The following is a 14,124-nucleotide window of genomic DNA, read 5'->3' on the forward strand; positions in this document are numbered from 1 at the left end:
CCACGTGACAGGCTTAATGGCAACAATGGTGAATCATCTAAGGAGCTCAGATTGGTTTCCTCTGTGGTCACATGGTCCAGATCGTCTCCCTCCACCCTGACCCCTGTTCCACCTCCTTATGGTCAGGATCAGACCAGCCATCCCGTGAGTTTTCCTTTTCTGACACAAGCGTCCTATTGTGGCCTCACTGTTCTACCCGAGTCAAGGAGACAGGGCAGTCTTCTCTGTTCCTGTTATTTTTGCCCAAGACCCATTGCTGCCCGAGCATCTCACCAACACGGGTAGCATTGCTGATGCCTCCTATGAAACATCACCCCTTTGCCAAAGCTAGACCAATTGATATAATTCAAACCAGTCCATGCCTTCTTGAAGTTCAGTGGAAGGGAGGGGCTTCCCAGGTTGTTTTCTTTGGGATGTATTCACCAGGGATCAGCAGTCCTAGGGCTTACTCGAAATTACAAAGCTGGTGTAGAACCAGCTGTCCGGTTCTTCTGGATCCAGAAGTGTTCCCTGTTGGTCACATCAGGATCAGGCTGTGTGAATTCACCCATCCACCTACTCTCTTCTGATGAGGTGTGTGTGTGTGTGTGTGTGTGTGTGTGTGTGTGTGTGTGTGTGTGTGTTATGAGTGACTGTGTGTATGTGTGTGTTGGCTGTGTGTGTATACTGGGTGTGTGTTGCTTTGTATGTACAGAAGCTCTCACCGTTGGCATCAGTTTGTAACTGCCTTTGGGCACTGTGATTGGTTCCGTGTTAAGCCACGCCTACTCATGGCTGAATAACTTCCATGTCCATCTGGGGAGGGAGGCAGCTTGAAGGTCTTTGACTCTGCATGTCCCCACTCGATGAAGAAGATCCTCAAAGCAAGCCTCCTCTGGCCTGACTTGGCCTCCTTCCACCTCACATGTCATATAGCTTCACTCCAAGCAGCCACCTTGCTTACTTTTTGGCCCCTGCAGGGAGCACCTGTCTGCCCATACTCTACTCAGCTATAGAGTGGGAGTCTCTTCCTTATAGCTTCTGGCTGCTTCTCTCTCCCTGGCTCTGAAGCCTTCTGCCTGGCTGTGCTCTCTGACAGCTTGGGGCTCATCCCTGTGAGGGATGAGAGTGGCCTCACGCAGCCTGCACCTCTCTAGATCCCAGGCTTAGTGCCTGTATTAGGCTTTTGGTAAAACATGGCCCTGGCCAGGTGCCGTCTACCCTGGGCACATGCCTCCCAGTAGGTAGCCCCTCTCCTCTGACTGGACATGACTATCATCAGGATGGCCGTCATCCATCTTGTCCTCTGTACATGCAGGGACTTGGGTCCTCTAAAGCTGGCAGGCTGAGCCTGGACCTGTTAAATGGAAGCCCTCTGTCACTGTTGCCACATGGTGTCCGGCATGGTGGCATTTCCAGGACATACGCTGGGTGACTTACATTGATGTCTTCCAGGCCCAGGAAGCTCAAAGTGAGCCCATTCCGCTTCCAGATGATTGGTGGCCTTAGGTCTCCACGAATAGCGCAGGTCAGCACCGTGCTCAGCCCCACGGTCACTGTGGTCACACTGACCTTGTCCTCTGGGGCGAGGCTCAGCTGAATCACCTCTGCAGAGGGAGAGGAGAGAGCGGTCAGAGGACAGACACAGGGGTCAAATCTCAACTCTAGCCAACAGTTATGGACTCACTCAAGGGTAGGTAGGGCTGAGAGGGAGCTTTGGCCTCCCAGAAATGGTTTATAATGTGTCAACTAAATGCACTGATAGACACCTCTGTTGGGTGATGGGTTACAGTGATGTCTAATGTCTGAAAGATCCCACATGTCAAAACAGGTCAGGAGCCACACGCATGGGCTAAGGTGCAGGGGAACATGTGGTTTATGGGTTCGTGAGAGGAGTTGAAAACACTAGTTGTCAGGCCCCATAAGGCTCACCCAGCAGAGAGACCACAGAGCCAGCTGGTAGTGGGGGGGGCATGCTGCTTGGAGCACTCTGGCTTAATGAAGTTGGAACCTGCTAAGTACGGTCAAGGTCTGCTGGTGAGCCGACAGGTATGCCGTCCATCTGGGGTAGCTTAAAGGTTGCACTGTCTGAGGTCTGGAGAACGAACTGGCTGACCTTTGAAGGTCTGTTTCTGTCTGAAGATTCACAGAGCTCGGATTTGGATTCCTGCTCTGTGATCATGCACTGTGGCCTTTGATTATTGTTATTATTTTTTTTTGAAGTGTACTTCAGGCTGGCCAAATTATGTATCCTTGCCATTTTCACTTGCTAACTGGCACGGAGACTGGTCGTTCTTTAGGCAAATATAGAAGGATCTAAAATATTTCCACACCACCCCCAGGCTTTCTGAAACTCTTAAGAGTTTATGAAAAATTAATCAAATGCAGGCTGCTCAGTGCAAACATGGGACTAGGCTAGAGTGGAAGGAAATGGAACAGGTGTCTCCTGCTCTTCCTCTATGTCCACTCAGGGGCTAGGGAGGCAGGTTGGTGTGCGTGCGTGCGTGCGTGTGCGTGTGCGTGTGCGTGTGTGTGTGTGTGTGTGTGTGTGTGTGTAGCCTGAGGCGCTGACAAAATTGCAAGGTGCTATGCTGTCTCACTAAGCCACTGTATTGGGACATAGGTCCCCTGACAGGTATGTCGTCCAAAATGTCGAAAACAAAGCAGAAAGTTGGGAGCTATGCTCTGTGGGATGCTGGGAGCCAAGAGCCAGAGTGGCACCACCTCAGGCTGTGCATCTGGACCACATGATCTCTAACCAGAATGTGGGGGGAGGGGAACATGCGAGAAAAGAGGCACAGGTGCAGCAGCACTGCAGGTGCCTAAGGTCAGATCTGCAGCAGCCAGGTCCCTTCCTTGCCATTTAGTGGCCTTGCCCTGGGCCCGTGAAGATGAACACGCTGTACACGAGGCGTTTCCTTGGTGCTTGCTGGATGGATGGGTGAACAATTGAGTAAATGAAAATAAAGGAGCCCAAGAGCCAAGAGGCCGGTGGGGAAGGGCAGTCACACTGAGGAAAAATGTGACTCGAGCAAAGGAGCCAGCACGAGGAAAGATAAGCACCGAGTGATGGATGTGGACGCGGCCGGCGTAATATTTCACAAACATTATAGTGGTGCATTTCAAGTTTCCTCTTAAATCACGGTCTGCCTGCTGCCCTCCCACCTCTGGGCCAGGAGTGTTATTGCTCAGGGTAGGAAAAAGAGGGTGCAGACTGTGTAGCTAGACCAAGAACCAGGCTCTGTAGCCTCAGAGGAAGCTGAGGAGGGTGTGATGAGGAAGGGTATGTGTGAGGGAGAGGGTGAGGAAGGGAGGGAAGGAGGGAGAGAGAGAGGGGAGGGGTGAGAGAGAGAGAGAAATAGAGGGGGGGGGAGGGAGGGAGGGAGAGGAGTGGGGGGAAAGAGAATTTAATGAAACTATTGTTTAGCTCCCACTGAGCTCAGGATCCAGGGCTGGAGAGAGGAGCTCTTCCTCATCAGATGACCACTGGGCTCTGGAAGCAAGAAGACGGTGGAATGATGCTTTTGCCCCAAGGGACTATGGGAGTAAGAAAGGAGCCTCTCAGGTATGTAGAGAAAGGGATCCTGAAAGATATTGCGCCCTCCTCCAGCAGCCTGCTCCGCATCATCCTGTGAGCCAGACCAGAGCCTGAAGGTGTGCGAGTAGCCGCCCAGGGCCTGTGGAAGGCTCAGCTTGGATGGAGGGCAGGGCTGACCTTCGTAGCCTGGAGGTTCTGCTGGTTGGAACTAGGGGCAGGAGGAGCGAGGACATGGTACTTCCCCCCGGAAGCCAGCCTGGAGGGCGGCTAGGATGAAGCTGCACCGAGAAGCTCTGTTCACATCCAGGACATCCATGCCTATGGTCTGTGGCAATCACCAGCATCGACCGGGCTTACCAATGGAGAGAACGCTTGGTTGCCTCTTCCTCCATGCCCTGGGAGAAGGGAGGCTAGGTATGAAAGGGGTCACTGCTCTGTGTGCACCTGACCTCCATCAAGACTAGAAAGACAGGCCAAGTGATCACTGGTAGAACGGTCCTTGAAGGAGACAAGGCTTCCCCTGGGACCCCGGGCTCCACCTCTCTGCTGGGACTTCCCCAGCTTCCTGTAACACATCCCTAGGTAACTAACACATAGTGCTGCGCCTCTGCTTGGATTACTGCAGACTCCTGTGAGTATAGCGGGCATCCGTGAAGCTTCTCTGTGAGGCCTGGGAACCACAGCCTTCCAACATAGGAGCGAGGGGCCTGGGAATCTGAAAGGGAGGAAGCGCAAAGTAGAGGACGAGAGCCAGACAATCTGGTGGGCTAGAGTTCTGGGCTGCAAGTACTGGCTTTCGTGTAGCACAGAGGGTCCTCTCTTCCATGGGACCCCCCGCCCCCCATGGTCACAATTTTTCACAAAAGGTCTGGTAAAGCCTGGAACATGTGGCCAAAATACAAAACAAGGCAGACATCCCAGCGTCAGGGGGGTGGGAGTCTTCTGCGACCTCCCTGGCCCTGGGTGGCTGGAGCAGCTGGGTGATGCATCTTTGTCGTTTGAGTTCCCCATCATTTGTATGTATGAAGACATATACTTTGTGCAGGAAAAACCCATGCAAAATTAGAATGCGTGAGTACCCACAGAACCATCGTAATTCTGTTCCTGTCAGCTACACAAATATTAACCAAACAGCAAATATTTGGATCATTTAAAGTTTAATTAAATGAATGTTTTATTGGATTTAATTCGTGTCAATATTCCCCAGCTCCTTTTAAAATTCTAAAGAGATTTATGGCTACTGAGCCTTCTTCCCCCACCCTTGTTCCTTTATTTACCGTTCAGCTTTCCCTGGCAGCCCTTGCTTCCAGGCTAAGTGAGAAGACCAAGCGGGTCAGCTTTCTGGGGTAAATTTGTGGGCGGGGTTAGGAGCTGGGGCTCAGGTGGGCAGGACAGGACCACGCCCCTCTGAAGCTGGCTCAGCTCCTGACAAGTGGAGTGGCCTTGGCCAGGTCCCTTCCTAACCTCAGTCTTCAATGTAGAAATCAACAAAATGAAAGGTCAAGGGACTCACACGATCAGTTACTTTGCTTATGGTTGGGACTAAAAGACTTGACCAGGAACTGCTTAGGGTGGGAAGGGCTTATTTTGGATTATGATTTAAGAAGGGATATAGAGCGCCATGCTGGGAAAGCACAGCAGCAGGAGACTGAGGCAGCAGGACACATTGCATATGGAAGTAAGAAGCAGAGAGAAAGAAAGAGGGGGAGGGGGAGGGGAGGAGGGGGAGGGGGAGGGCGAGGGAGAGGGAGAGGGAGAGGGGGAGGGGGAGGGAGAGGGAGAGGGCGAGGGGGAGGGAGAGGGGGAGGGGGAGGGGGAGGGAGAGGGAGAGGGGGAGGGGGAGGGGGAGGGAGAGGGAGAGGGAGAGGGAGAGGGGGAGGGGGAGGGGGAGGGAGAGGGGGAGGGAGAGGGGGAGGGAGAGGGCGAGGGAGAGGGCGAGGGAGAGGGAGAGGGAGAGGGAGAGGGAGAGGGAGAGGGAGAAGGGGAGGGAGAGGGGGAGGGAGAGGGAGAGGGAGAGGAGAGGAGAGGGGGTGGTGGAGAAATTCTGGTGCTCTGCTTGTGGTCTCCTTTTTCATACACTCTGGGACCCCACCCTACGGGATGGTGTTCACGTTCAGGGTGGCTCCTCCTTTGTGGTGGCTTGGATGAGAAGCGTCCTCCATAGGCTAGGTTACTCAAACACTTGGTTCTCTGTAGGTGGCGCTGTTTGGGGGGTGGTTTAGTGGTGCATCCTTGCTGGGATGGGGTTTGACATCATATAGCCTGGCCCTGCTCTCAGTTTGCTCTCTCTCTCTCTCTACTTAGGCTTGCGTTTGAAGATGAGAGCTGTCAGCTCACCATCATACCTCCCCAGCAGGTCTCCCTCTGGAACCATAAGCCAAAATAAACTCTTTCTGCTACAAGCTGCTTTTGGCTTTGGTCATGGTGTTTTGTCATAGCAGCAGAGCAGTAACTAATACATTCCTCCTCTGTTACACCTCTATGGACACATTCTCACAGATGTATTCAGGGGTGTGTCTCCTCGGTGGGTCTAAAACCCATCAAGTTAACCGTGGTCAATAATCACCCATCAATGGCTAGCGTCTACAGCTCTGAGTCGATAATTCTGAGTGGATGCCCCGGCAAAGCTCCTTCATCCTGCAGGTGGTGCCTGCTATGGCACCTGACCCTCCAATGCTATCTGCCTCTGCCCACTGTCATCAGAGGTAGGTGTCAAGCTGAAGCCCCAGGGATTGCCAGGCCTCGCAAGAGCTTCCTCCACAGTGACGCGTCTCCTCCCTTTCAATGGCCTCCAACAGCTTCCTACAGGGTCCTTTCTTACTGTGGCTTCAATGAAATGTTTCCCATTGGCTTTAGGAGGTGGAGCCTTGCCTGAGGGAGTGGGTAGCCAGAGAGGGCCCTCAGACTTCATAGCCCAGCCCTATTTTCCTGTTAACTCTGCTATCTTCAGCTGGCTTCCTGCTTCTCCACCTGGCTTCCCTGCCCGGAGCTGTATCTTCCCTATCCTGAAGGAATGGCCCTCAACTTGTAAACCATAATAGACCCTTCCTCTCCTGAGTTTCTTGTCAGGCATTTCATCACAGTAATGAGAAGAGTAACCAACACACTTCTAATATAATTAATGCCCTGCCCAGGACAAAGCTATCAGGGGCTCTCTGTCGCCCACAGATGTGACACACAGAATGGAGAAGAGTCTGTGATCCTGTACCTGCTCTGTTTTGGACAGTATGCCCCAGCTATGCTTTTCATTGAAATCTCTCTCTCTCTCTCTCTCTCTCTCTCTCTCTCTCTCTCTCTCTCTCTCTCTCATTCTCTCTCTCTCTGCATGCACACTCGCATGTGTGTGTGTCTCTGTCTTTCTCTTTCTGTCTCTTTCGGTGTGTGTGTGTGTGTGTGTGTGTGTGTGTGTGTGTGTGTTGTATGCACATGAGAGTGCTGGCACATGCACTTATAGAGACCAGAGCAGTGCTCTGTGCCCACAGGGATATGGATGCCTCTGGCATTGGAGAGCTGCTGAGTGATGAAGGATTTTAAGGAGGGTAAGAAAGTCAGGTGCTCAGAGTTTGGGCACCTGTTGTGCTCAGGCTTTCTGGCACACATGGTTTCCTTCTGCTTCCTCCTGGTGTGAGGAGATAGGACGCACACTGTGACAACTGTCGGGTCTGCACAAGAGAGCTCCTTTCAGCAAGGGTGGTCCTCATGGATGTGGGCACTGGCTGGGTGGTTTGTCCTGCAGCTATGGTGCTGTTTGGTGACTAGTATGGTGCCTGGCACATAATAGGTGGGCTGAGGGCTTAACCTCTTTCTACTTCCCTGCCCTAGAGTAATATGTCTCTTTGGTTTTGCAGATAAAGTATTGTAGGCACTGGCCTCCACCTCCTGCCTTCACAGATGTTAGAGAGAAAAGTGATCATGAGGAACCAAGACGTCTTCCTTAAGCACATTTGAAAGCGGGTGAATGAGGGGTGAATGTGGTGGTCAGATTGCCCCCTGGTTAAGCATCCTTAAGCTAAAGCTGCGCCGCCTCCACTGTACCAGAAGCATCTTTCCACAAACACACTAGCTCAGTTCTCCATCCTCAGATCAACATCATTGTGCCACTTGCATGGTGGTTTAGATAATGCCCGTCTTAGTGACTTTTTCTGTGATAAAACACCATGACCACAGGAACTTACATAGTTTATTTGGACTTATGGTTCCAGAGGGAGAAGAGTCTGTGATGGCATGGTGGCGGCGGCAGCAGCAGGGAGCTGAGGGCGCATGTGTAGAGTGGCTAGCGCAAAGCAGAGAGAGCCAACTGGGAGCGGTGAGAGGCTTTGAAACCTCAGTCTGCTTCCACTGACAAACTTCCCCCAACTAGGCCACATTTCCTAAACCTCCCAAGTAGCACCATCAATTGGGTGCCAAGTATTCAAATGCCCAAGACTATGGAGGACTCCCAGCCCCATTCGAGCCACCACACCCCTATTTGTTGGCTTTCCTAGAGAATCATGGGAAGAAATACCGTAAAAGGAACATCAGGTCCACCATGATTTGAAAGGGAAAGAGGGTCACTTTACCCCATGAATAAAAATTTATTAAAGCATCTTTACTATTCACAGGAGGGGACGGGAGAGATGGCTTAGTGATTTGCCACTACAGCGGACTTGAGTTCAGTTGAGAGCACCTGTATCAGGAGGCTTACAACTGCCTGTAACTGCAGCTCCAGGGGATCTGACACATTTGCCAGGATGCATCATTGGCTAAAGGCACTTGTGCCAAGCCTGATGGCCTGAGTTAGACCTCTGGGACCCATACGGTGGAAGGAGAGAATCAACTCCTGCAAGTTACACACACACACACACACACACACACACACACACACACACACACACTAAAAAGTTTTTAAAAATTCACAATATAGAACCACTTGGCAGCTGCCCCGTCTTGAGACAATTTTTCTTACTACAATTCCTTCTAGTGTTTTAGCTAAAAACAACAACAACAACAACAACAAAACAAAAACATTGCTTAAAGTGTTTCTGTCTCTTGACTGAATTACTTCATTCAAGAAGGTAAGCGCCTCATGTCAGGCTAACCCTGCTCTTTCTGGAAAGCTGGAGGCCATACAATTTCCACATACAAACTCCATATCAGTTTGAGACAGGGTTTCTCTCGTTGTTCACCACTGCACCAGCGTAGCTGCCTCTCAGTTTCTGGGGTGCCTCTTGTCTCTGCCTCCCATCATGCTATTGGAGAACTGGGATTACAGGTGCTCACCACCATGCCTGGTTTTATGTGGGTTCTGGGGATCTGAACTCAGTTTCTCACACTTGTGTGCCAAGTGCTTGACTCACTGAGCTGCATCCTCAGCCTCTCACCTCAATATTTGGGAGCCTTGAAGGATGCGCCGAGGCTTAGAATAATCCTTCTGAGGAATTACAGTATGCTTGTGGGCGAGAAAAAAGCAGGTGCCTAGACTCAGGTCTGTAGAAGGCCACTTCTGATCATATCGCTTCCCTTGGGGTGGATGCACCCTTCGTGTGACTTGAGTGCCACCAAAGGAGGTATGGCCATGGTGGGACAAACTCTGGTATCACCTCTGTGATGGGAACAATGGGAGGGTGTTAAGTGTTGAGTGTATGTCCAAGGTCTTCATACAAAATGGGATGGGTGACATCCTAGACTTTGTGACTTCAACTGGGAAGTTTATAGAGTGGAGTTGCTTGGGCTCTGCCCAAGGATTATGTTTGATCTCTCTCTCTCTCTCTCTCTCTCTCTCTCTCTCTCTCTCTCTCTCTCTCTCTCTCTCTCTCTCTCTCCCTCTCTCTCTCTGTGTGTGTGTGTTTGCTGTGCTGGCGAAAGGACCCAGGCTTGTATCATCTTTTCTCCCTCTGTTCTCTTTGTTAGAGAACTGTCATGCTGGGCTCCTTTCAAGTGCCTGCTGAAACCTTGCAGACGTGCGGCTGGGGACAGGTTAGTTTAGAGAATGCCATCTTGACACAGGCTTTGAGTAGCAAGGTGCAGCTAGCCTAGGTAGGTGGTTTGCTCCAAAGCCGCACAAGAGGCCACCTCGGAGCATCCTGTTTCCCTCTGCATAATCAGGTTCACTTTTTCTGCACTTGTCCTCATTCCTCTCGCTTGCCTCATTTTGGAGTTAGCAATAAACTTATTAGTTAATTACCCACAGAGTCACAGGTAATTTACATTTTCAGTCGACTTACATGGCTTGCTGTTGCTTCACTCTTTATTACAGTGTAGTTGTCAAGTTCCGGTCTCCAGTGTAAACAAACATCTTTATGAGTTGCATGCAGACAGAGACCAGACCTGCTTTATTTCCTCTGTCTCCTCAACACTTAATACGATGCAGGGCACACAGAAGTGACCGAATAAGTAATTTTATGCAGGCGAAGGATTCCTGCTCGCTCAGCTATTATTTACTGAGCACCTACTACCTGCCAAGATGTGTGGGAATGCACTAGCAAGCAAAACAGGCTCAGTGCCTGCCAACCTGGAGTTCACAGCTCAGCAGAGATGGTCTTAAACATGGGGGGAGAGGGGCTGGTGTGTAGGTGCAGGGTGACATCCTTGGCCCTGACAGTGTCTGGTTGCCCTCTCTGTTTGAGCCCTTCCTGGATACTCAATGTAGACCCATGCTGTCCTTTCCAGTTGCCCAGTCTGATGTAGGTTCTCCTTGCTTGCAGCATGGGCTGGTCTAGGGGGACAGAGTCACCTGGGAGCCTCTCTGAGTTTTGGCTTCTGTTCATCTCCTTTAGGCAATAAACCTTTTGGATTTTCCCAGAAATTCAAATGTCATCTTGACTTGGGAAGTTAGGACAGCAGGGTGCTTGGGTTTTGATGTTCCTATTCCTGGGCGTTCTAGGCTGTCACAGTGTGGTGGGCAGCAGAGGCACCAACCGAAGGGAGCAAGGGGTCTGTATTGAGGTAGAAAGCTCAGGGTTTCTTGGACAGTAGAGTATGTGACTATCACAGAGTGCTCTCTCTCTCTCTCTCTCTCTCTCTCTCTCTCTCTCTCTCTCATCCCCCTCCCCGTCCCTCTTCCCTCTTCCTCTTCCTCTCCCTCCCTTCCTCTCTCCTTCCCCCAATCTCTGGGCTTGGGGATGTCTCAATGAGGTAGGCCAGCCTATGTTTCTCTTATGCCTTGCCTCATCTACTCCTGAGGAGGATGGAAATACCCCTGCTCTAGCTATGTGCAAAAGGCTGAGATAGGAACGTAACTCAGGTTAGATTACCTGTTTCATACAGGCAGCAAGCCCAGAGTTCAATCCCCAGCACTGCCCAAAGGATGATAGTGGCAAAAGGAAGACCACTACCTGCCTGTCCCTTGGTGGCATTAGGGGAAGGGACATTAAAGTATATCTTCAGTGACCACATGTCACTTACTCTGCACTTCAGAAATTGCTCTGAGCATCTTTGGACAGCCTAATGAGAGAGAGGAGCAGGAAATTCTACACCCCCAGGAAAGGCTTTTGTGTGTCATTTCCAGGTTCCTGAGTGTTGCCCCACCATTTCTCTAGGAGTTGGGAGGCCATATGATTGGATCTGATGCATGGGGAGGGGGTGACCATGCCTGACCACATCCTCAGCATCACTATGGGGGCAGATTTGGTGTGTTCACTTGACCGGGTCATGGGGTGCCACATATCTGTTCAGTTATTACTCTGTCTGTGTGTGGGTACATCTGGAGGAAAGAAAGAGTCAAATCTGAAGACAGAAGAAAGCAGATTACCCTTCCTAACATGGGAGAGCTTCATCCAGTCAGCCAAGGGCCTAAGTAGAAGAAACAGACTGAATAAGAGAGGCCATTGAGGTAGGACGTTAGCTGTGATGATTATTAATGACCGGTCAACTAGGCAGGGCCTCAGCTCACCTAGGGGGGGTAGCCCCTGGGCATGCCTTTGAGGATTATCTAGATTAGTTTAACTGAGGTGGGCACTATTCCTTGGGCTAGGGCATCAGGATCATAGAAAGGAGAAAGCAAGCTGAATGCCAGCACCTATCTTTTCTTCCTCACTGCAGATGCTTCCAGATGCAATGAGACAAGATGTCAAGCTGCCAAGCTGCCTTTGGCTCTTGCTACCATTGATGGACCATACCCCATAACTGTGACCTGAGATAGCCTTTCCTTCCTTCCTTCACTCTTCTCAGGGTATTTTGTCCCTGAAACAAGACAAATACTTCATAAACTGGCCCTTCCTTGATCTTGAAACTGCTGGCTTTCAGAATGAGATGTATATCGTCAGTCCTTCTAGGTCTCCTGATTTCCCAACCTTTTTCCAGCAGAGCTTGGGGACTGGTCACTTCCGGAACAGTGTAGACCAATTCCCTATGGGGAATCTATGTCTGTCTGTCTGTCTGAAAGCTCAGTGTCTATTGCTTCCTCCAGCTCCTGTTGGCTCTGTTTTTCTGGAGAACGATGATTAATGAAGCCATTATTCATATTCCTGCCTCCTGCTGCAGGGACCCTGTGGCCAAGCATTTGTGGGAGTAAGGACCGTGGTCTCTCTCCTCTTCTCTACTTGAGGTGAGCTACGCGACCCCATCAGACTTGATGAGGGTGGCGAACTCGGCCTCGCTGTGGCGTACTATGGAGATTTTGAAGTTTCTATGGCAGATGGTGTTGTAATTGCCTATCACACCCCCTCAAAAAAGAAGGAATAGAAGTTAATGTGCTTTCTGTTGAAGGAACAGCGGGGAGATGTGGGCAAGACCTGGAGCCTCTGAGCATCTTCCTGCCCCAGGAGATCTGCTTTCTGCTGCAAGTCTTCTCTGCTGCCAGCTGGTTCTATTACCCGACATGGTCAGACTCCCTGACTGTGGAGGACATCTCCGAAGGGCCAGGGGAAAACACACAGGCAGATAAAATGGGGTAACAAGCATGATGGATACAAGGAAAAAGACGAGGAAGGAACACAGAGGAGGGGGTCTGGGTGAAGGATTCTGGATCAGCTGTAGTTAGAGGGAGACCTGAAACCTAAAAGGTGAGGGTCTTAGATAGCCCACACTGGCCCAGAACTTGCTAGGTAGTTGAGGATGAGCCTTACTTTTGTTTTTTTTGGTAATTTTTAAAAAGTATTTATTAGCTGCATGTATGCCTATACTCATCCCTGCATGCATGCGTGCGTGCATCTCTCTCTCTCTCTCTCTCTCTCTCTCTCTCTCTCTCTCTCTCTCTCCTCCCCCCCCTCTCTCTCTCTCCCTCTCTCTCTCTGTGTGTGTGTGCGTGCGTGTCTTTAGGACAGAGGATAACATACAGCAGTTGGTTCTCTCCTTCCACTATATGGGTCTCAGGGATCCAACTCAGGTCACCAGGCATGGCTGGTGTCAAGTGCCTTTAACTACTGATGTGTCATACTAGCCTTTGAACTTGAACTTCTGATCCTCCTGTCTATAGTGCCAGTGCCATGCTGGGATTATAGGCACCTGATACCATGCCCTGCTTATGCAGTGCTAGGGGGCGAGCGTAGGGCTCTGTACATGATAGGCAAACAATCTACCAGCTGAGTTATCTCTATGCCTTAGAAGGATACTTACTCTAGAGGAACGAGTTCAGACCAAATTTCCCAAGGTACGGTGGGGGCTAGAGCATGGTGGGAGTTAAGGAAGACCAGTGTGGCTGACAGGAAGTGAGGCAGGGGCATGTGACACTGTTGCAGGTGGGTAGGGAGTGACTGGGTGGAGCGGAGTCACATAAGGACTAATAGCTTTAAAGTGGTGGGAAGTGTCAGGGAATTGATTTTTTTTTTTTTGGCCTTTTTTCATTTTCATGTGTGTGGTGCGCATGTGTGTACACGCATGCATGCACATGCATGTGGAGTCCTGAGGTTGACGCTGGAGATCTTCAATTGTTCTCCCTTCTTAATTACTGAGGCAGGGACTCTCAATTAAGTCAGGGCTCATTGACTTGGCTAGTCTTGCTAGACAGCAGGTTCTGGGGGATTTCCCCATTCTTATTTGTGAGGCTGGAACTACAGGCAGGCCTCTGTTCCCACCTGGGTTCTGGGGGTCTGGGTACCCTTGTGCTCGCTTCACCCTTGTACACCAAGCACTTTTACCGCTGAAGCCACCTGTCCAGCCCTATGGGGGGGGGGTTTAAACCACGGGAGGACCTCACCTGATTGTGTGGCTAAAGTGTTACCCTGGTGGTTGTGTGGCTCAGGCACTTCTGTAGGGAGGTTTTGGGAAAACATAGTGACCGAGTCAGGAAGCCGCTCAGTGCTTCTGTGGGCTGCAATGACAGGACTGGGCTCAGCATCAGCTTGGAGGAGGGGATAAGAAGGGGCTTCTGTGCTCCCACTTTATTCTTAAGGCTGGACAGAGGAAGAAGGGGACTCCAGGGTGGAAGCTGTCCCCTCCCCCACTTGGCCTATGGGCCTGTTGGCTTAGCTGATCGTCCTCACTGCCCTCCTAAGCATGAGACTGAAATGCAGATTAGAGCCATTGTCTTGACTTCCCAAATGGATACTAGTGTGGGATTTGAGGGGACTTCCTCAGTGGCAGCCGTTCTGCATGCCCATCATCTTGGATAAAAGATGTCTCTATGGCCCAAGTCCCCCTCTCTCTATGTGTCCAGGACCAGGGTACCCATTAGGAGCCCCCCTTCCCTT

At 50.9% G+C, this 14,124-nt stretch overlaps 1 protein-coding gene across 3 annotated transcripts in view; it reads right to left on the reverse strand.

The window, feature by feature from the left end:
* The window catches only part of FSTL4 (follistatin like 4), a 409,848-nt gene that overhangs the window by 49,641 nt on the left and 346,083 nt on the right, over window positions 1-14,124 (reverse strand). For all 3 annotated transcript variants that reach the window (XM_084762862.1, XM_084762861.1, XM_084762863.1), the window contains one exon: window positions 1,420-1,586. In XM_084762862.1, coding sequence (XP_084618988.1) covers window positions 1,420-1,586 — 167 coding nt within the window. The remainder of the gene's footprint in view (window positions 1-1,419; window positions 1,587-14,124) is intronic.

The sequence above is a fragment of the Acomys minous genome (assembly GCF_964271855.1).
Source record: "Acomys minous genome assembly, chromosome: 16".
Taxonomy (NCBI): Eukaryota; Metazoa; Chordata; class Mammalia; order Rodentia; family Muridae; genus Acomys; species Acomys minous.